At 42.6% G+C, this 24,188-nt stretch overlaps 1 protein-coding gene across 2 annotated transcripts in view; it reads left to right on the plus strand.

Moving 5' to 3' along the window:
- The window catches only part of DOK6 (docking protein 6), a 420,268-nt gene that overhangs the window by 316,316 nt on the left and 79,764 nt on the right, over positions 1–24,188 (plus strand). For both annotated transcript variants that reach the window (XM_074985856.1, XM_074985858.1), the window contains exon 6: positions 6,958–7,096. In XM_074985856.1, coding sequence (XP_074841957.1) covers positions 6,958–7,096 — 139 coding nt within the window. The remainder of the gene's footprint in view (positions 1–6,957; positions 7,097–24,188) is intronic.

Here is a 24,188-nt window from a genome sequence, read left to right on the forward strand (position 1 = left end):
ATCTAGTGTTGATCCTACAGTTAAAAGCTAATTGGAGAGCTAATGCTATGACATATCAAGATGAAGTATCTTTCAGAGTTGCTATTTTGTGGACTGTTAATTCCCCTTTCTTTCTGAAAGGTCTGATCTGTAACCAATGGGTATTTTCCCACTGACTTCAATGGGTCTGAGTTAGGCTCAAAGTAAAATATTCTTTAGATAATGGTGGGCATCTGCAATTACAATGCTGCATATTGAATCCCCAGTTTAATATGATGTATGGCTGAACATATCAAATATGAAAGCAGATGAATATTTTGTTGTTCATTTACTGGGCTAATAGAAACATTTGCTACTGTTCTGGAAAATTAGCTTTAAAATGGTGTTTACTATGCCACAGTTTGCCAACAATTAATCTAACAGAGTCAGTGAACAGACCTACATGCTAATAACACAGATATTTCCTGCAACTCGTCTTAATTTATATTACAAAACTGCAAACTGGTAACTGTTATTGTTTAGTGTATAAAGAAGTATAAATGCATTTGATGTCCTCATACATAGTTTTATATTGTGCAGGCTGAACCTCTCTCGTCTGGCATGCCTTTGTTTGGCAACATGTTTTGTTCAGTGTGATTTCAGTGAGCCGAATGTCCACTTATCATGGGTGTAGCCAAGTTTCCCGTGGTCCCATAAAGTTTGTTTACAGCCACCAGTCCTGGTTCTCAATATTCTGTGCTGTTATTTAGCTCTAATTTACCCCTAAATGTCTTCTACAAGCCCAGTAAGCAGTGCAAGTATTTGTAATGCTGCTAGACAATATTCATCTATCTCTTGTGCTTTGGCGAATTCTCTGGTTCAGCACAGGTCAGGCCCCGAGGGAGCCTGACTGGAACAGTTCAATCTGTATTATATTACGTCAGATTTTAGCTTAAGTCTTCAGATCAGTATGTTTCCATTCATCTATCTGGGCCATTTTGTAATAATTCAAGTAATTTGGACTTTATACCACCCCATTTCCAATATATAAATTGAGACATTTGAAATCTGAAAACAGTCATAATTCAGGTCAGAGAGATTTGTTCAAGGTTACAGCTCAAATCTGTGGTAGAGGTAGGAATAAAAGTACAGTCTCGATGATGTGCAAAACTAAAGACAATCAAAACTTCAAAAATCATGAAAAAAATCTGTGTTGTTAAGGCTTTTTTTAACCTTGTTTAATTGGCTTTTGAAATTCAGCTTTTATCCAGAATATTTGATTTTTTTAAAAATCAAAGTGGTTATGAACATTTTTCATTTATAGTAAAATTTTAGAGTTATGAACACTTCAGAGAATGATGCATTTCATAACTGAATAAAATACTACAATTGTTTTGAAAACTTACAGTTGAATGTTGATTTAATACAGCTATGAAACTTTAATACGCAGAAGAAAAATGTTGCTTTTTTTCTTTTTTGAGTAATTTACATTTAACAAAATGTTGTACAGTATTTGCTTTTCTTTCTTTCTTTCTTTCTCTCTAGGTGTGTGATTAACTGCTCACTTCATATCTCTGGTGTTTTGAGTTTCTATTGTAACAAATTAAAAACAAAATATTTTGCAGAAAATGAAAAAAAAATATGTCAGTCATTTTGGGTAAAAAGTTTCTTCCTTTGCTGCATGGGGCAAAGGTCACTTGCAGGTTTACAGTACAGGTTGAAACTCTGTAATCTGGAACACTCTTATCCAGCAACATCCATAATCTGGCATGATTTTACTTAGCTAGATGACCACTTATTTTGGGTGTAACCAAGTTTCTTGTGGTCCCATAAAGTATGTTTCCAACCACCAGATCTGTCTCTCAGTGTTCTGTGTTGCTGTTTAGCTCTCATTTACCCCTAAATGTCTTCTAAGAGCGCAGGTTTGGTAATGCTACCAGGTAATATTGACCTCCTTTGTTCTGGCAAATTCTCATGTCTGCCACCAGTCAGGTCCGGAGGGTGTCGGATTAGGGAGGTTCAACCTGTAGTGTAAATTATGCATTCTTTGCAACTTGAAGTCTTTAATCTTGATTCGTGTTCCTCAGTAACTCAGAGGTTGGGAGTTTCTCACAGGAGTGGGTGCATCAGGGTTCTGAGACCTGCAGTGTGCAGGAGGTTAAAATCAGGGGTTTGCAACCTGTGTTTCTGGAGCCGCATGCAGCTCTTTCAGGACTTCTTTGTGACTCACAACACTATAATTACAAAGTGGGAAAAAAAACTGTTTTTGATAGACAGTGAACATCTAAAAGCCCCAATATGAACAATTCATATCTAAATAGCAAACAATATGTGGTCTTGAAACATTGAATAGCTCCCCCCCGGGGGTCCTCCACAGAGAGACGGTTCAGGAGTGAAAGTCAGGAAGACAGTGGTGCAAACACACACATAAACATGAGGAAATAGGATGTGAAAAAAGTTTGTGAACCTCCTACAGTAAACATGTATCACATTACAAATCATATTGTGTTCTCTGTTCTTAAACTAGATGTTACAAAAAGTATCATTTGATACTATTTATTAAGGACCGTCTCGTATTTCCATGCATGGAAATGCTTTGACATATTATTGAGTTTTTTACCAAATTGGGGAAAAAATGGCCCTTCTTGCCAACCCCTGAACTAGATTATCATGATGGCCCTTTCTGACCCTAAAGTCTATTTTGAGAAGCTGTTTTTCCAATGAAAAAATCAATGTCAAAATGTTTGTCCACCTGTGGCTTTACCTTCTAATTCTTACTGCCTGATGCTGGGATGGGATGACTCAATAATTGCCTTGTACATCCCTTCTGAAGCATGTTGCATAGGCCACTGTCAGAAGACAGAGTATTAGACTAGGTGGACCTAGTATATGTTCATTCTGATCTACATTCCTGTGCTCTTTCCCTCTTCTCATATTTCCTTTGTGCTTGCACGTGAAAGCTATGTTCATACCCACTGTAAAGTGTTCCATGACAGTTGTTATTTGTCTCCTGACACAACTCTGCGAAGGAACAAAATGTCAGTGTAACTAAATGACAAAGTAAAGTTCAACTTAATTGAACAAAGCTGTGAATTGCCTAGAACTGTTGTGCATAAAAGGTGTACTCTTAAGAATTCTATCATCTTGTGTGATAGAGTTCAAATACTGTACAGAATATTTCTATTTTAGTACATAAGAATGTAATTGTTTGGTTTCGAGTTCATAGAGGTTTAGAGAGAAGCTGCTTGGCAATGTGAGATTTATCTGCAGACCTTTACATTTTCCCTTGACCACAGCTAAACATCATTCATCAGATAAGTTTGGCTTCTTTTTCTGTAGGCTACTTCTTATGATTTTGAATAAATAAAAAATGAGCAAACAGATTTCTCTGTCACCCAGGACATGAATGTGCAAGAATCTTTGGTTTTGCCCAAATTGTAAGATAATAATGGTTGCACCTCCATTTCTGCTGTCTTCTGCCAGTGTAAAGCAAAGTACGCACCTTGTGGTGTAGAGGAGGAAGTGTCACTGTAAATGCCTAGAAGTCTGAATAAAAGTGTTTCAAAGCTATATTGAGGACCAGTGCAATGGGAAGTGAAGGACAGCACACCAGGGGATAACACAGGCTGTTCAGGACATTGTATCCTGATCAGTGCTAGCTGGTGCATGTGTAAGCAGCGTTAGAGATGTGCTGATTCAATATATGCTCGGCAGTCTCCACTGACAAGGTTACTGTGGCGTTCCTGGCAGAAAGTAAAGCTGCCCTTTCCCAGCACAGTTCATGAGATACCAACAATGGGAAAAACATTAGCTCTCCCTCGTTACCTCCTGCCTGCACCCGTAAGAGTTAATCCCACACCTCAAGCTGTAGCTAGTTTCTCTGATTTAATTTGCATCTCTGTGTCCCAGCTGGAGTGAACGTAGCCCACAGTGTGCTACATTTCATTATTAGTGGACTCTTATTTCTTGCCATCTGAGAGAAATAAAACAAATAATTAGGGTTACCTTTCTGTTTCGTAATATTCCAGGCAATTGAGCATGAAGACTCTTACCTCCTTGAGAAACTGATTGTTTGTGTTAAGTCCGTGTGGAATCTTTCCAGAGACTACTGTCCCTTTATCAGGTCAGCACTCAGTGGAGCTGAGTAGAGCTGTCTGGAAAACAATTCCGTTTTGTGGGGAGGGAGCGAGTCTTGATTTTCTTCTGCAGTGAAACAAAAGCAAGAGCTTTCGAATTTTTTGTGGAAAAAATGAATGAGCTAGAGAGCCTATAGACAGTAACTTACTGGTTAGCGGTGTCATCTGATATGTAGAAGACCCAGGCTCAAGTCCCTGTGTTGTCTCGTTTGTTTTGGTTTGAAGACAATTGTGTTTTTAACAGAAAAAAAGCTTTGTCCAAATTTTTTAGACCAGCTCTAGTGCTGATTGCATTTAGCTCCCATTGACTTCAAGGGGAGTTAAACCTGCTCAGCACCTTACAGGGTAAGGTTCCTCACCCCTGACACACATATCCCCATTTGAGCAGCTGTGTGGATGGTGAATCCTTAGCCAAAGAAACAGTTTATTTAATATTTATTGGAAGGCTACCATAAATAGCTTCCTTGTGTTGGCATAATATAACACACTATGCTTCCTGATTCCAACTGGAAGATACATCCTCCGTACTAGGCTTCACCATGATAAGCTGCCCTACCTCTGCATGGGCCAGCTTCACTACTTGCTGTTTTTTGGTTCGATGGTTTTAGATTTTCATTGTTTTGGCTCTGGCTAATGATTATGCTTTGCTTTCTTCAAATAAGAAGCTTAACTCTTGAATCTTAATCAAACCCAGTTCATTGTTTGCTTGTTGTGATCCCTTGTTGATATTTTTCCTTCTCTAGAACCAACAAAAAGTGTTTTGTTTCAGTTTGTGAAACACATCATTTTTCCAGCCTTTCTATTTCACGCTGTTTGAATTTTATTAAGATCTCTTTACACAGAAGCTCAATGCCAGCTATACGATGCCTTAAGGGAACGAAAATGCTGTTGCTGTGATGTCTCAAACCTCTCGAGACATTTCATTTGTACCAGAAAATCCTTGAAGACTTGTGGCTAAATAAATAAAATATTTTCGGTGCTTACAGAAAGACCTTAATCTCCACTGGAATTTAATACAAATCTTTTTATATTTACCTTCATTGAATTAATGCCAAGCTTTCTAGCAACCCTCTCCTGCTCCCTATGTAAACAGATTGAATCTTGGTGGTGGTTTTTTTTTTTTGGCTTTGGAAGTGGCAATAAATAGAGTATGTTATAATGAGTTTAGACTGTCTAAAGGATATAATGATTTGCTTTTTCCTGTTCAGCTGCACATCTCTATCGATTTATTAGCAAATATTTGCACCAAAAATCTTTCCTACAAGCTCCCCCACCCTAACCAGTGATACAATTTTTCCAGGTTGATCTCAACTGTTCTTGTGCTCCTTCCAGGAAAAAAATTGCTGAACTATGCCTGGCACTCACCTGATGTTTTATGTATAGATCAGTGTTGATGTCACGAAAGGAGCCAGCTGAGCCCCGTCAATAAATATTCATAAATATTTGACACAACAATCCCATACAGAAATAAAGTTGAGGACTGGAAGAGGCATTACTAATATTAGAGCTGGTCAAAAATCTTCACACTTTCAAGGAATTTTGTGTCAAATTTTTGATAGAAGGGATAATTTTTATTTATTTATTTATTTAATGAATGACTGGCCAGCCAGTCAAAAGCTTCTATGTTCCTCTGCCAGACGCCTGTTTGGTGAAGGACCTCCTCGTCCCCCCGAACAGAGTGAGGAGGTCCTTCAGCTTGTCTTCGGTCCAGGATGGACCCCTCCTGGCACGGCCTTTGCCTGGGTGCTGTAAGCCCTTGGACTCCTCATCCAGGGCCCACACGGCCTGGGGGGCGGGTCCTGGTGTGCTGCCAAGGTGGCCAGTGGCCAGGCAATCGGATGCTTTGATCAGGCGCAGTCCAAGGGTGAGCTCATGCTGCCCCTGCTTGTGGCACAGTCTCAGCTTCCTTTCTGGGGTTGCCAGGTAGCTGGTTCCTTTAAGGTGGCTGGCAGGGACCATAGAGCATTGTCTGGGCTGGCTAGACTGTCTCCGTCCTTCAAGGTGGCCACCTCCTTGGTGGACCCCTTACATTGAAGTAAGGAGTGCAGAACATCTACACACACTTAACTTAAAAGTTAAACTTCAAAGTAAGCCACAGCTCCATTCCCAGGAATGGAGTAGTGACTTCAATGTTAGCTTCCCTTACTTTGATGTTAAGTTTGAAGTAAGGAAGAGTGTGTGTAGATGCCCTGCATGCTACTTCGAAGTAGCAGCTTACTTCGAAGTTGACTTCAAAGTAAGTTTGTAGTGTAGACGCAGCCAGTAAATGGCTTCTATAAACATCAGGCTAGTTATAGAAGCTGTCTAGTCCAAATGTACTCCAGCAATATGAATATTATCTCTTAATCCACTTTTTGCTGGCTCTCAGTACAAACTTTTTCCACTGGTAGACCACAATGGCATTTTTGAAGTGCTGGTGTTTTGTTAAAATATTTGTGCAGTGGAGGTATAATATACCTTGCATAGTGGTGAGTAATGAAGTGGTAAAGGGAATTAAATTTAATTACATAGTCACCAGTATATGCCTCTGAAACAATGCTGTAAATAGTTGACTTCATTTCTAAAGGGTTCTTATTTTATTATAATGATGCCTTTCTTTTGGTTCAGACTATTTTGCCTGGGTGACTAAAACTGAATCAAAAAGCTACTTTCACAAAGTCCTGCATACACGTCTGAGAATACATTTCTTCATGGTAGAAGTAACCAGTAGAGGTTCAAAATGCCAGAAATGTAACTATGAAAATTGGGAAGGCGTTTCCAACAGCAGGGTGTGCACATGAATTATAGCGGTCAGGACATTAATTTTTAACTGTTATGAAACAAGTACTCACTCTTTTTTTTTCATTCCTGCCACTTATCCCAGGATGTGTGACACAGGAGAGGGACTGTTCACCTTTCAGACAAGGGAAGGAGAGATGATCTATCAGAAAGTCCATTCTGCAACACTGGCAATAGCTGAGCAACACGAAAGACTAATGATGGAGATGGAGCAAAAGACAAGGGTAAGATCTTACCTCCAATATTTTAAAAACTTGCACTGGCAAAATGAGAAGTTCTGCTGATCTTAGAGACCTCCTCCACCTCGATATGCCATAACTAGGTGGGTTGTTTAAACCCAACTGTTCCCAGAAACTTTGATTATATGTTTAAATGTGATAATATACAGAATAAAGAATTCATCCATCCAATTGGATGGAACAAATTCAAGGAGTGCCTGGGGGAAAACAATAGAACATGAAGGTAACTTTTTACTACATCCTGGAAATTTACATAGTTCTATCAGCTTCTTTGTATGTGTGACAAAACAGAGCACACTGCACATAGTTGAATATTGAGATCAAACATCTGGGGAAGCCCTCGAGCAGGGAATTGCAAAATTCACAGTGAAAAGTGAGGGATAAAGATTTAAGGCAGGAGCATGAGTAAAAATAATGTACAACTGGAGACAGGAAGTCTTACTGACATAGGTGGGAAGAAGAGAATTCAAAATCAAGATATAAATGAAGTTGGAGACAAGTGGAAGGTCCAAGCCAGGAAGGACAACAGAGGAAACGGTACCACATGTAGTAATGTTCCTGTTGCCTAAAACACACTCTACTCTATTAAATATCTCATTTCTATTGTTTATAGTGTTACTCCCTCTCTAATTGCTGGTGTCAGACCCCTATGGCCCTGCCCCTTGTTCTGTCTCTTCCCTCCTGTTGTTTGCTGGATTGTCTCCACTTTCCTTCCCCTTTCCCAGTTGGGCTCCCTCTGCTCTTGGTCTGGGATGGGAGCTATTGCACTGTGACCTGGAGCATGCCTGCAGATCTGGAGCAGCTACAGTTGAGCACATGGCTGTTAATGACCCAGCACCTTCCCCCCACCACTCTTTAACCAGCTTGTGGTGTCCAGGTAGTACATCTGACCAGAGACTAACAGATTTCCTCTTTGGTGGGGCGTTCAGACAGAAACCCAGCACCTGGCAACCCAAACCTTTGAGGGCTGCATTCCTCTGTCCCCTCTCAGAGCTGTGGCTGAGACCAGGGCCAGGGACCCAAGCTGTGGTTGGAGCAGAGCTGCAATCAGGCTGTGGTGGGAGCTGGCAGCCAGGCCCCCATTCGGGTGTGGAGCTGTGCTGAGGACAAGGATGAGGCCAAGTACAAGGCCAGGAGCCAGGACCACTTCCGGGGCCAGGGCAGAATTGGAGGAGAGATAGTGCTACCTTCCTGCCCCACGTGGAGTCTGGCTCAGGCCCACTGCATCTCCCAACTGTCCTTCCATGCCTCCTACCCTTGAATTTGGCACTTGAACCAGACAGTCTGGGTAAAACCATGCTGGGGGGGGCGGCACTCTAACAAGATACAGATTAAAGGAGTTTTACTGAGTGAATTTTACAACCAAACAAAGCCAAATTGCACAGGATAAGAAAGAAAGCGCATGTAAGTCTTCAGCAGTGCAGAGGTGGGTTACAGCAGTAACAAGCACTTAACATGTGTAATGACTATGCATCATAGTCTGCCTTGCCCTGGATACATATGGCTTTGAATTGCATTGAAGCCCATAGGTAAGTCCTGGATAATAATAAAGTAGCTTTTTTTTTTTTTTTAAAGTGATTGACTGTTGGAGATGGTGTCATAGGACTCTCCACTCACCACTGGGTGACACTCTCTTCCAGCAGTCCTGGAGATTAGCTCTGCCCAGATAAACACCCCATTCCTCCTTTTCTACAGTCTGCAGCTCTGTCTGCTCCGGTTCAGAGTTAACCCATATCTCTGTCATATTATGACTCAGGTCTCAGACCAGATCACACTGTGATTCCCCTTCCAGAGTAGGGAAGAGTCCCTGCAAGTCTCTCTAATGACCCAGCATCAGACAGTCCTCACACTCTGTGACTCCTGCAGAAACAACAGCAGTCCTCTAGTTCACTGCCCCAAGCCGTACCACTCTGCAGTACTTGGTAGGACAACCCAGGCTCACCCTCTACTCTGTGTTCCATTCCAGACCCTTGTAGTATTTGGCTATGGTCTGTGGTTACACAGTCCAGACAGTGGGTGGCCCCCTCCTGGGTGTGTGTATTCAGGCGCAGGGGGGTGCGCAGTGGACTCAAGAAGTTGTATTTAACTGCTTGGTGCTCCTCCCCAAAGCCAAATGGAGCTTGGCTGCAGGAAGAATTGAACCCTGTATGTTTACAGCTCTTTGGGGAGTGTCACTCAGAATACAGAGGGGCTACAGTATGCTTTGTATCTGTACTAGAGGGTTTACCTGGTATTGCTTAAGTCCCTAACTGAAATCATGTTTTTTTGTTTAAATCATTGCTCTGGAGTGGGGCTGGGGATAAGGGGTTTAGTGTGCAGGCTGCCCCCAGGAGAGAAGCCAACCCCAACCCTCTCTCACCACAGCAGGTTGGCGAGAAGTGCCTGTCCATGGCTGATGTAGCTTCAGGGCACAGCTGGGGGAAGGGTGCATGTCTCCCTGGCTAACAGATACACTTTCTCAAAAATATTGCAGATAGCTGTCTCTTTCTCCTCCCCTGCCCTCTATTACCCCAGTGGGGATACAGCAGTCCTGGTCTCCATCTCTTACCCTTTGCTGTCCCCCTGTGGTCATTTTGCAGAGTAACTGTCCCTGCTCGCAGACTCCTCCTTTTCCGTTTTATGAGAAACAATCACATTCCAGGTACATTCCATTGTCCTGGCACAACCAGACCCTTACTTTGCTTTAAGTCACAAGAAGAGGAAGCTGCATGCCAAATTTGGCAGTCCCAGCTGCTACCACTTAGGAGGAGTTCTCGAACAAAGATGCAGATGGACACACATACACGCACACACAATATGTATATAGTACAGGTCTAATCTCTGTAGTCTGGCACCCTCGGAACCTGACCAGTACCAAATGAGAGAATTCGCAGGAGATGAGTATTGTCTAGCACATTACTAACACTTCCATGGCTTACGGGGCTCTTAGAAGATGTTTAATGTTTAGTTACATCTAAATAACAGCACGGAACAGGACTGGAGGCTGTAAACAAACTTTATGGGATCACAGGAAACTTGGCGATACCCATGATGAGTGGTTGTCTGACTAATTAGAATCATTTCAGATTATAGATGGTGCCAGATGAGAGTGTTTTGGACTAGAGAGACTCAACCTGTATATTAATGGGACTTACCTGTCACACTTGCTCCTTAGCAGCTTTACTGGCTACTGAAGTTGTTTTGGCTCTGCCATTAGATAACTATTTTAAAAACATCAGTTATCGTGCTTCTGACCATAGGATGGATAACTGAGAAATAGCCATCCACTCTCTTTTATACTTGTGTCTCTGGGATGTAAATTTTATGTTGACCTCCAAAGGGGGCAAAATATGCTTGTGAACTGTTTCATTGTTTTATCATTTATTTAAAAAAAAAAGAGTCCTGAATGATTGTTGGTGTATATAAACACATTGTAAATCTAATGTAATCTGATTTTACTGGAGGTTTCATATGTTTGAGAAACCTCAACAGAAACAGTTTTCCCTGTAGTCAGATTGCATTGCATCTCCAGTATTGTAACCCTACCGTTTCTTCAGATGTCTCTATTTTACTTAAAAGACAAGTTGTTTATTATGCAAGAAAACAAACGGAAGTATATATTAAATCTAGGATTTAGAGACCCCAAATGTGTTTTTAAAGTATTGTTAAAGTGCCTACTGAGGACTTATGCTCATAATTTTTAATACTTAGCTTCTCTTTTTCTGACTCATTTTTCCATGAACGGTATGCATTTTGCATTTAATTTTTATAGATCTGAAAGGAAACAAATCACAAACTGAAGTTTAATAGTACATATATTATTATATAAACCAGGAAAAATCAGGAAATGAAAGGTGTAAGTCTAATTCCATTCTTACTCCTTCCTTCCAGTCTCAGTAAGTTCAATAAAGGAGGGACAGTAAGAGCTTTGATTTCTTTATTTTTTGTTTTTGTATACTTCATCCTGAACGTTGAAGCATTTTTAATACTTAATGTTCTAATGCTATATTTAAATTCCTCCAGATTAACATTTTTATAATCCAGTACTGTAAAAGATGAATGAGGTTTGTAAATGAAATTACTCTGAAGCTTTAACCATAGCAACCCTGATGAGGCAGATAGATTATATACTTCATTATTAGAATTAAAAGGAAAGTGGGTTTCTTTAACATTCAAAAATACCTAATTCTTTCAATAAAGAAAAAAAAATAAATTCTTATTACAAGGGGTTTGTCAAATAAGTGTATTGCTAATAGCTCATAGCAAAACTTAGACATGTGGAGAATTATGCAAACAAAAGGACTTACTTTTTATCCATGTAATAAGCACTACATCATAATTTTGAAGGAGCTTATTTTAAAGTTCAACTTTGATGTAACAAACTTCAAAAATGCACATCCACACATACAAAGCAGATTGAATTCACCGTCTGCTACTTCAGAGTAGCAGCCTGGCACTTCAAAAGGAAGCAATTACACACCCATGGCCCCTATTCGAAGAAAGAGGCCAGAAAATGAGTGGATGGGGTCGCATGGCTGACGGGACCTGCAACCAGCCACCCCTTTAAAGGGCCACTCCCAACACACATACCCTGCATGTGCTTTGGGCTGCCAGGCTGTACACGGCACAGCACACCCTTAGCACAGAGTTGAGCCACTGAGGAGACTTATGGATTGTCAGCAGCTCCCTGACGGTGATTTCCTCCAGGCTGAGGCCAGCCTGCTGGCAGTGCTGCTGGTGGCCATCCTCCGGCAGCATCACAGAGCCAGATGGATAGGCCCCCTCCTGCTGGCCCTCTGCCAGGGGCAGTGGCTGCACTCCACCCTGGTGAGCTGGCAGCGCTGGGGCTTTCACACCAGCACTGACTGGTGGGACTGCCTCATGCTGGGGAACTGGGATGATGACTGGTGGCTGCACAACTTCAACGTTCCCTTTTCCATTCCTGGGAAGGGAATAGTGCCCTATTTTGAAGTGTAACATTGAAATAGGATGTGTGTAGATGCTCTGCATCCCGTTACATTAAAGTAGCCAGTCTGCCATTGCAGCAGCCAAGGAGACATTTGAAGAGCTCTGCCACTGGCTTTCTCCAGTCCTCCAGTAACGGGACACCAGGAGGTGGCCCACACTACCCCTGCAGAAGAGGGTAACCATTGTCCTGTGGAAGCTGGCCATGCCGGAGAGCCACCACTCTGTCGGACATTAATTTGTGGTGGGCGAGGCCACCATTGGGGCAGTCCTGATTGAGGCAAGCCAGGTTGAGGCCAGGGGGCGAGCACTAGGCAAGGGGTGGCCCTGCATGGCACCAAGGAGGGGGACCCATTGCTGGAACCCTTGTCTTCACACCCAGCTTCTGTCCCCTGGTCCCCCAGGCAGGTGCTAGTGGTGCCTGTGAGTCCTGGTTCCTCCTCAGTGGCTGCGTCTGGCTCCTCCTTTATCTCTGTGGGCAGCGGTGTCCATGAGGTTCTCCAGTGGTTGCACCACCTTTGGCCCCAGGAGGTGGTGGAGCACCTAATAAGAGGGGCACCAGGTGGGTCACAATCCCAACCAGCTGGCTGCATCCTGGGCTTGGCAACAGGTCTGCCAAAGCTCCTTTGCCTTTGTTCAAACACGCTCCCCGCTCCTAGTGGCGTGCCCCTGGCTAATGAGTTCTCTGGCCCGTCGGTTGTATGCATCAGTGTTCTGTTGCCATGCGCTGGTTTGGAGCAGGACCTCCTCCTCTCCTCACAGCATGAGGAGGGGCCCCTTTTGTGTTGTCACTGGGTGGCCTGCTGGGACCCCAGGCTGGGTTCACAGTGCGGGCCATAGGGCTCCTGGCTGACTGACATGGCTGACTGGGTGTGGCTGTCGGCATGGTGTCTTTGTGGAGTAGTCATGCTGCAGGGAGCTTGAGCTTCCCCTGCTTGTAACATACTCTCAGCATCCTGCCTGGGGTTGCTGGGTAGTTACATCTTTGTGTGTGGCTGGCAGGGCAGTGACCATATAGCCCCGGCTGGGCAGAGTGTCTCCAGGCTCCTGTGGGCTGCTGTCATGGCAGACCTGCCACTTCAAAGTAACGGGAGCTGGAGCATCTACACATGTCCTATTTCGATGTTACGCTTCAAAATAGGGCACTATTCCAGTCCCAGGAATAGAATAAGGATTTCAAAGGTGGGCCCCCTTACTTCAACCGCTATTTTGGAGTAATGTATGATGTGTGTAGACACTCTGCACTTAACTTCGAAGTAAGCCCTACCTTCAAAATTAATTTTGAGATTCAGTGCTAATGTAAACACAGCCTGAGAGTGTTGTGGGCTTAAGGGTTCTGTGGATTGCCTTGGCTGGGAGGAAAACTTTCCAGTACTATCCAAAAGGCATGAAAAGGTATCTTGAGGTTCTCCATAACAGCAACTAAAGCATCAGAGCTGCAGTAGCTCTTGTGTACCGTGTACCTGCCATTACCACGATGGAGGAGGCTATCCAGCAGATACATGTAGTCACATACACTTGGTTCCTTTCCAAATTTCACTCCACACTGTGGCTTTGGGAGACTTCATTGATTGGGATTGAGATCATCTGCTCAACTGGCCCCAATGCTTCTGCTACAGTCAGAAACTAACCAAGCCATGGGAATCATTTTGTTTGCCCCAAAATTAAGATCAAGAGAAAAAAAAAAGATGTCTCAGATTTTGCCCCGTCATGCACTTTGTGCACAGTGGCTATGAAATATTTTCAGGTCCATTCTGCAGTATTTTGAACAGATGTAAATGAGCACACAAGGTACAAGGCACTAAACAATCATGCTTATTGCTGAAAGTACCTTACTGACAGAATGTAAAGGCAGCTATGGGCCTTCGGAAGTGGCATGCTAATACAGGGAGCGAAAGATGCTAATGAGGCATGGATGCAAATTCCCCGCACCTCATTAGCGTAATGTCACGTGATTTGGAGTCCGGAAGACATTCCTCCGTACTCCAAAATGCCGTGTAGAAGCGTGGCCGCTGAGGGGGCTTCTGGAAGGAAGTCCTTCTTCCGGAGGTCCCTTCTTCCCAAACATTTTTGGGAAGAAGGGGCCTCCGGAAGGAGGACTTCCTTCCGGAAGCCCCCCTCCCCTCAGGGCCGTGCTTCTACACGGTGCTTTGAGTCCAGAAGAACAGTCTTCCGCATTCCAAATCACGTGACGTTATGCTAATGAGGCGCGGGGAATTTGCATCCGCGCCTCATTAGCATCTTTCGCTTCCTGTGTAGAAACGGCCTTATAGTGTTGCAGATTTTCTTTTTTTTAAAGCACTTTTTGACGACAGAGTGACAGAACTGCTGATTTTTTTCTGAGTATCCTATTTTGCTGGTTTATTTTAATAACATTTTGAATTAAACAATTACTGATTTCTGTTAAAATGCTTCTTTTTGCCGTGGTGTTATTTATATTAGTTTATTTCTATATTTGGTTTTGTCAAGGCTGATCCCCACTCTGCAACTCCAAGTGCAGAAGGTGGGGGCCTGCAAGAGATCTTAAACGTATCTTGCCTCCATAGATGTCTGCTTAAAAGCTTCCCTAGGTCACAGATTCCCTGGTCCCAGGATGCAGCTACCACCACGGAAGTGAGAAAATCCCTCTTTAAAACCTGGGCGGACCCCACTTGGGCTGTCTCCCTGTGTGGTAACCTCAAGCTCTTAACCCTCCCTTAGGAGAGAGCTTGAAAAGAAAGAGGAAATAATTAAGCTGCAGTTGATAGCTGACCTGTCAGTCTTAGGCAGGCACATACACAGACCCTTCTCTGGGAGACAGAAATCAAGTAATTCCCTTAAAGAGGTGATTTCTTTAAAAAACAAAAGATTTGTGTAATAAAGCATACTTGGGTTCTAGGCGTTAGAGCAACTTTTGAAAAAAGGAATGTTAAAGCACAGAGAATTATTTCCCTGGGATTCAGCTTAAAAGTAGTAGCATATAGGGGGTATATCAGCCAGCCTGAGAAGTCCTGCACCAAACCCAAACTAAAAAATAATCCTGATGGTTTCTGCCTAAACATTTCCTTTCTACTTCCGTATCTGTATGCCCAGATCTCCTTGTGGCCTGGATAGTTACTGAATCCCTTAAGCCTGCTCAGGCTAAAATATCTCTCTCTCTCTCCTCTGCCATACAAAAAAATGACCCCTCAGCAGGAAACTGCTTTTATTCAAAAATCATCTTCTCCCTTCCCATTGGCTCACCTGGCTGCTTGCCAACAGAGAACCCACTGTCTCTGAGTTTAACCCTTTACAGGCATGCATTCATGACAAGCTTTTATCATTGATAGGTTGACCATGCATCTTTATTGTTCAAGATGAAAAAATGTCTGGTTTCCAGGGTACTTTTTGTTTTAATATTTGTCTCTTACTGCCATTTTTGATACATTTGACGTTTGTCAGCGTTGAAAGTTTAATTAGAATCCTCTCTCTATCAAAGGAAAAGCAACAGCTCTCGTACAAGTTTCACCACACTATTACACAGGCTAGAGCTGTACTGGCAAACCCTCCTAGTATAGATGCAGTTTATATTGTCAGAAGGGTTCTTTATGTGATATGGTTTATATACCAAACAAAATAAATTGTACTAACAAAAACGTTTCTTAGCTGATATAAATGAATCCTAATGTTTTGGCCAGTATAAAAATGTTCTAAAATAAATATCACACCCTGGCCAATGATGATATATCAACAAAAGATTTCAATGTAGACATGACCTCTATGGGTGAAAAAAAAATCACTTTCTTAGCCCTTTCAGTCTTTTGCCTCTATTTTTAAGACCAGTAAGGATTTCAACAATTGACAGTGCTGGTAATTATGAAAGAAACTCAGAGATTATAAAAGCACATAATTGCCTAGTTCCTAATGATCCTTATGTATTTAATTTCCATGCCACAATAAGATTTTTCCACCAAACCTTTGAAGTGGAAATGTTGGAACTCATTCTCCTCAATCCTACTCCCACTTTACACTGGACTTGATTTACACCAGCATAATGGCATTCACAGCCAGTTGAATGGGGCAGGTTACAATGCATTTTCATCTTTCCAAATGTGGAGGGTAAGTTTTATTGTTCTGTTTGTGAGTGAATGACTCTCTTATGACTGACTAAGGTCAGAGATGTGTAATTTAATAACCCTAAAAATTGCTTCTTTCAAGAGGTGGCAGTAAAACTTCCTTTATGGCTTCTCAAAAGAACTGTAATTTAAAATACGTGAAATAAGGTATGAATAAGATAAAAATAGCTGATGTCAGTAACACTGGTGACAAGTATTTGGAAAACAGAACTGTACGCGTTCGCACAAGTAAAAGTAGAGTAAGGACATAGGAATTATAGGAAGTTGATTCACTAACACTCTGGGAGATGAAATTTCAGAGAGTGACTCTTCTGAGATGAGACATTTTAAAAAATATGAAACTCTTACAGCTTATCATGCCTATTGGCCTCTTTTTCACTCTTGTCCTATCTTTGTTTCTGTAAGATGTGCTCCAAGAATTATTTTGGGGCAGTTCTGTGGCTGTTATGCAGGAGGTCAAGCGAGCTGATCACAATGGTCCCATCTGGCTTTGAAATCTATTAATGTACAGTTGCACTTCCCACAAGCAGGATTCTCTTGTCTGGCGACATCCATGATCTGGCTGGACCATGGATGTTGCTGGACTAGAGAGCCACAGGTTGGAAAGCCAGTAGGGGCAAGTCTGGGCAGAGCCTGTTGGTAGTGGGGCTAGTGGCCCTGGGCAGGGGAACCTGGTGGGGCTTGTGTCCCTAGCCAGCGGTGGCAGCCTGTGGGGCTAGGGTCACCTTTGCAGCCCTGCCAGGACTGGAGCTGGCCTCCACGGTGCCAGGACAGCATCCGACAACCTGGCCGGGACCAGAGCTGGTCTCTGTGGGGCCAGAGCCAGAAGCCAGAAGCCAGGGAATGGCTGGACCAATATCAACTCAGCAGACGCCAGGCTCCAGGCTTGCGATAAGGAGGCCCGAGGGCTTGAAGTAGTAGGGACCAGTGGGGCAAAGCGGAGCTGGCAGCAGGGAGGAGCAACAGGCTGGGGGACTTGAAGGCAACGGATCCCTTCTGATCTGGCAATTTCCCTCATTTAGCACCAGTGAGGGCCCAAGGGTGCCAAACAAGGGAGGTGCAACTGCCATGTGAACATAATGTAAAGTTAAACCATGTGATTGAGGCAAGAGAACAGTAAACGTGTTGAAGAATTTTGATACCCTAGCATAATTTTAGGGGGTATTGTGATACCATTTTTCAGGTGTCATTAATGGGCATGCTTCATCTTGCATAAGAGCAGAGGTGTTGAATCTGATATCCTGAAGAACTAATCCAACTGCTTCCAAATTCTTCCTTTAGTTCCAACTGGATACAGTATTGTTTATTTCCTAACTTAAATTATTGTATATTGTTGCTGTGCACTTTTAGAATCAGCTGACGCATCTCATCCCATCATCACAATAAATATTTTTGTTATTTTCTAAAAGATCTGCTCTAGGAATTATTCTGAGGAAGTTCTATGGCCTGTGTTATACAGGAGGTCAGGCTAGTTGATCACAAAGACCTTTTCCAGTTCTGACATTTATTAGCCTATATGTAGGTGCCTGCATTCCAGCATTTCTTTATCTGTTCCTCAGGTGTGTTGTGAGGCTCATTTGGTTATTGTTTCTAACCCTCTTTGAGGGCCACAGATTAAAATTGAAATGTAAGTTCAGCATTATATTATTATTGCTATCTTGTGAAAAAATTGTCTGGTTTGATTCCAGAGGGCGTTTGCAAATTCAAGCCTCTCTCCAGTCTGATGTACCCAAACTCTGAACAGCTGGCAGTATGCGATTTCATAATCTGTGACGAGATTCCGCCCATTGGCACGTCCCTGCCAGCTGTAGAAATTATCAAAGAGGAAAAAAAGTGTTCTACAGGCTTGTGGGTTCTTAATATCTCAGTCTGTGCACGTCTTAATTTTAGATTTGAGTATTGTAACCTCAGTTCTGATCAGAGCCAATTATCAGAAGTCCTGTTGGAATATTTTTTTTTTCTGTGACCATCTGTCATGGGGACCTCTACTGACTGCTGGAGTGCCTCCTTCTGACCATGCCTGGGGATTACTCAGCTCGCCTGATACTCTCTTCTTTTGGTCACCAGCTCATCTCTTGCTCCTCAGGAGCTGCAGCACCTCACCTTCGTGTTTTAGCTCTCTGGCCAAATTGCAGCAGTCTTCCCTTTCCAGAGTAATCTCAAGGTGTTTCGCAGCATCACAGACAGTCCTTAAATCTACTGCCCTGGCTCAGCCACTCTCTCAGTACAGTCCCAGAAACTCCTTCAGATCATTATCCAGATTGTGCTGATAGGGATGGCAGGCCCTGAGTTCTAAATGTTTCTACCACCATGAACCTTAATGCTGCTCTTCTGGAATTTTTCTCACCTTGCCTATCCCAAACCCACACTCCCCACCCATCTAGCTAACTGCATATCTCCTGGATCTGCTATGTGGATTTTGTGTTGTGGGGGCAGTTTTGTGGAGTGTGTGTGTTTTGTGTGGGGGAGAGAGAACAGGTACACGATAAGCTTACTTGTGAGTGGAAGTGATATATTATTAAATGTGAGTGGATGGACCAATAGTAGGTGAAAGGTGCAGGGAATGAAAGAGAAAGTGGGAGAGAAAAATAAAGGAGGAACAAAGAAATATGGGAGGAGGCAGGAAGAGAAAGAAATAGAGGTGAGAAATTTGCCAGACTGTGGCCAAATGCGCCTCTATATTTACAGCATGAACATACAAATAATATTTGTACAAAATATGCCTTGTAAAATATCGTTTAAAATCTTGTAACTGTTTCCAAAGACAAAAGACAAGCTGACACTTCTGGCCGGGTGTCATCAAAACTGAGGGGCAGTCACCTGTCAAATGGCTGTTATTTGGCAAGAATGAGGTAGGAAGAACATAGTCTATATTTTAACCAATAACAGCAGAGAATTTTTCATCCTGAGGCCCCATGACTTTAACCTCACAGCAGGAATGATCTAGCATAACCTTTAGCAAAATGCATTTCAAAGGGTGACTGGACAATGAAAGTGAGGGACAAAGCTACCCTAAGCGTTCTTTCTCTCCCTAGAGATATTTCTCTTTTTTCACCAAAGACCTTTGGATTTTGGGGCATGGTTCTGATTAAGAATTTGGTCAGTGCTATTGCTGGGAACGTTTAGTAGGAATTTTATCTTGAACCAAGACTAATTTAAGTTTTACTACTGCAAAGCATTTGTGTTTTTCTACTGCAGCCATTTTAATGCCACTTTATTTCTCTTGCAACCACTTTAATGCCTTGTGCTCACTTTAAAACTCTTTGTAGTTCAATGTAATTGTTTTATTTATGAGTACTAGTCCAGTGTCATTTTCAAACTGAACTGTTTAGGTAACTCCTGTTACAGTAGGAACTGTTATACGTTGTCCCATTACTGGGACAATGGACCGTCAATAACTAGACTGTCCAGGAGAGGGCTGGACAGTGCAGAAAACATATTCTTAGGGGAAAATCCAGAACCTGGAGCTGTGTTGGGGGCATTCTGTAAGTGCTAACCAGGGTGGGTGGAAGCCAACATGTGCTGGTACCCTGCAGCTATGCACAGACGGTGTGAGCTGCATGATGTTTCACTGCTTGTGAGGGGCCCAGGTTGGGAGCTACAGCAGCAAAGTGTAGTGAGGCATTCCAGGTTGCAGGCAGGTGATAACAAAACCCCTCACTGGTCTGGATTACATTCTGGAATGTCCCATAAAGTGAATGAAGAAACAAGAGTGATGGAGAGAGAGAGAGGCCTCAATGATGAGGGATGGATAAGAGATGAAGCAGTAGGTTGTGACTTCTGGAGAATGGAAAGAGATAGGAACAATTGAGAAAAAACAGTACAAAGGAAAGAAAGGCATAATGGAGCAGAAAGTGAAGTATAGGAGGATAAAAATGAGAGCATGGAAAGGAGAAGAGATGGGAAGAAACAAACAGAGGAAAAAGGGAGCATGAGGAATTGATGGACAACTCTAAGTTTAGCCATATTTATTTATTTTTATTAACCTCCAGTTCTCACTTCTCTTCCACACAAACTACACATTGGCCGTGTCTACACTAGCCCCAAACTTCGAAATGGCCATGCAAATGCTCATTCCCATCTGCTCATAGGAATAAGGGGGCTTCGAAGTAGGCGGGGTCCTTTTGAAAAGGAGCCCTGTCGGGACGAGCCGCACAGCGGCGAGCCGCATCACTTTTGAAGTGCTGCGGCCACCCGCATGCTAATGAGGCGCTGAATATGTATTTCAGCGCTTCTTTAGTAAACTTTGAAATGGCCATTTACATGGCCATTTTGAAGTTTGGGGCTAGTGTAGACACGGCCATTGTGTCACTTATTTTCCTTTCTTCTGCCCTGCCCTCCCATCTCTTTAATTTGGCTACTTGACCTTCATCTTTAAATTCATCCCCAAACAATAGTCCCAAAATAATATCATAGACTCCTAGGCTGTGTCTGTACTAAAGAGTTCTGTCAATAGAGTCCCCACAGAACTCTGCATTTGTCTCAATGCTGTTATCCCTTAAAAATTTGAGGATTAACGCTTCCGTCAACAGAGAGGGCTTCCAGTTCACCGGGCAGACCTGTTCGTAGAGCTTCCGGTCAGCTGTTCTGTCAACAGAGGTCAGGGCAATCCAGCTGTTCTCTGTCAATCTGCTTTTGTGTGTAGATGCACTCTGTCAACAAAGTTTCTGTTGACACAACTCTATCAACAGATGCTTCTAGTGTAGACATAGATCTGGGGTTGAAAGAGACCTCAGGAGGTCATTAAGTCCAGCTTCCTGCTCAAAGCAGGACAAACCCCTACTAAGTCATCACAGTCAGGGCTTTGACAAACTGAGACTTAAAGACCTTTAGGAATGGAGAGTCCGCCATCAGTCTAGGTAATCCATTCCAGTGCTTCACTGCCCTCCTGGTGAAATAGTTTTTCCTAATATCTGACCTGTACCTCTCCCAACTTGAGACCATTGCTCCTCCTTCTGTCATCACGGATTACAGCCTTTCTCCATACTCTTTGTATTCCCTGCCTCAAGTAGTTGAAGGCTGCTCCCAAATCCCCCAGCCCTCCCCTCCCGCCCCCTGTCTTCTTTTTTGTAGACTAAATAAGTCTAAATCCAACCTTAAAACGTTCTGTGAGATACAGTATACCCTCTTTATCAGTCTCCTTTTTAGAAGACAGAAAAATTCTGTGTCTGTTGAAGAATTTTGAAGCCAACCAGTGTTCCTCAGGTAATGTGCAATTCCCATTACTCATAATGAAAGGTACACACACATATCAAAGGGAAGACAAACACTCTTGTCTGGAATCCAGTTCAGATGGGAGCCACCACAGGGGAGCATCAGATTCTAGCCAACTAGTAATTTCTCCTTCTGATTTGTTTTTGAGACCCTCTGAGATATTTTACATTCAAGGTCCTCAATGTGCTTTGCAAACTGGAATTGATTAAACTTTTTACTCATTAACACTTTTAATCTTCTTTGCCCAGTCTTTGCTTTGAACTGTCTTTCATGATTGCAAGAATCCTACTTAATGTCTGTCAAAAGCCCTGTTTCTCTTTTTCAAATATATTCTAAACCCCATCCATCAATCCTGCAAATATGGATCGTCACATCTTCTATGCCCCAGTGTTGGCCCTGATATTTAAAAACATGTTTTTATTTTGGGACAGGTATCTAGGGTAAAATTTTCAAAATTACTTAGATTTTTAAAAGTTTTCAAGTGCCTAAAGAAACTGACTGCACTGGGAGTTAGGTGAATACAGGCTTTTGATAATATCACTAGGCCATTTACCTGCATCTGTGAGTAAGTAAATATTTATAAAATCTGTCCCTAAGTCCCACTAATTCTCAATGAGACTTAGGGACCTATGTGTCTAATTCACTTTTGATAATGGGACTTGGACTCCTATGTCACTTAAGGGCATGAAATTTGTACCCTAATCTTATTTTTTGTGTACATTTACAGAGCCAGTATCAGCTTAACACCTTTGTTAGAAAATGAGATGAATCAGTGGAGTGGTAGCAAATTTAACATGAGCACAAAATGTGGTGTGGTTATGTGCCTGTTCACAAGGAGTCACAGGTAATATGAACATTGTTAGGTATATTTGCTATAATTATTAGATTTCTGGCCCATGTATGACTGAACCCTGTCTGGCTATTCCCAGCTCTCCCCCCCATTCTAAAATTTGAACAAACATTTAATATATTTGGGAAAAGAAAGGAAATGCTTCTTCATGCAATGCACAATGAGCCTGGGAAGCTCCTTGCCAAGGAATGTTGTCAAAGCCAGAACTAAAATGAAGTTCAAAAAGATTTAAACAAGTTAATGGAGAATAGGACCCTAATGAGCCAAAGCGAACAAGGATGATCTTTACATGTTTTTTGGTTTTAAGAGTTTCACTTTTGATTCTTAGACAGTAGCACAACTTTATCATGTCTGAGTTGTAATCAGGGCATCACAATGTTAAAATCAGAAAACAAAACTGTTCTCAGGGTCTTGTTTGTGTTGTTTTTTTTTTTGTTTTTTGTTTTTTTTACAGTTTCATGAATACGTCTCCCTAAAGGTTGTCTATAATGCCCAGCACTGTAATATCAAAGAGATAGGGATTATTGTAGCAATTATAGTAATGATTAAACTGAAGCACAGAGATTAAGGGACAATTTGGCTGCATACAACTTTTCCAAGGTCATAGAGTAAGTCAGTGGCCCTAGTGGTAATAAATCATTGCCAAAATAGAATCCTGGATCCCTGACAGCATCTTATTCATAAAACTATTAATATATGGAAGAATTACAATTCTTGGGAAATTTATGACTCATAGGCTGTGTCTAGATTAGCTCCCAAACAAACAAAAACTCTTCTTTCTTCATGCATTAAGTTTGTAACATACTGGGGGGAACTGAGGAGAAGGAGTGCTGGCTCACAGGAAGCTTCCTTATTAATTACTCGTGTGTCATAATATTCATAGAACAAGGAGATTTTTAAAGGAAAAATTAAATCTGAGAGGAAAGCAAGGTTCCTGGAACCATTTTTGTAATCGGGGTGCTGAGGATGCAAACCATATATTTGGTGTGTTTTGTTACTACTCCAAGCCAGGGCATGTGGAAGCACCTTCAGCCCCACTAGTTACAGCACCACTGGGGGACAGTCAAAGTTCCCATAACCGCCATTTTGTTGTCTCTGAAGCTAAGTCTACACTAGTGTGGAAGATCATCTCTCTTGGTATCAGGTAGGGATGCATGAAATCAACCTCTCAGGGGTTGCAGTCACCCCTTGTACTCCTTGTGAGACATGAGGAGTAAGGGGGCTTGATGGGAGAAACTTTCCCATGAATTTCAGTAGGGACAGCCAAGTGAGCTGAGAACAGATACATCGATTCTAGCTATGCAATTGCCATAGCTAGAGTTGCATATCTGAAGCTGACTTACTTTGCTTAGTGTACACATAGCCTTGGGCTGAGTGGAAAGTCAAAGTTGGGGGGCATGGTTGCCATTCAGGTGAAAAGCTGGTGTTACGGTATATTCTTGGTCTAAACTTGGGTATTTGTAAAATTCACAAAAACTGTTTGACTGAGTAGTTGCACAGGCATAGAACTTGCAGCCTATTTCCTGGCTCAGAAATCTCCAAATGAAGACCTCTTCTGCCGGTATTGTGCCCAAGGAGAGGCAGCCTCTCTGCCTCTACTTGATTTGGGAGTCATACATAACTTCTACTTCTGGCTAAGTGATTCCAGTTCACGTAGCCTGAAATCAGTCCCTGTCCCTTGTGTTTGGATTCCCTCAGGAAGCCCCAAAGCTGTCCATGATTATGTCTACAGTTGAGAGTTTAGTTGACAAAACTGGCATTTTGTTGACAAAACCCATGGAGCAACCATATTCCCAAGGGGTTCTGTGGACACTAAATCAACAAAACGCAGCACTTTTGTCAGCAGCATTCTGCCACTCCCCCATCAGGCAGAAAGCTTCTGCTGACAGAGATCCATCAATTGAAAGCCAGTCTGAATGTTCCAGGGGGCCTTCTGTGAACAGACAGGGCTCCTGGGACTCTGGGCAGCCCTGTC

Source organism: Carettochelys insculpta, chromosome 2 (assembly GCF_033958435.1).
Source record: "Carettochelys insculpta isolate YL-2023 chromosome 2, ASM3395843v1, whole genome shotgun sequence".
In the NCBI taxonomy this organism is placed as follows: domain Eukaryota; kingdom Metazoa; phylum Chordata; order Testudines; family Carettochelyidae; genus Carettochelys; species Carettochelys insculpta.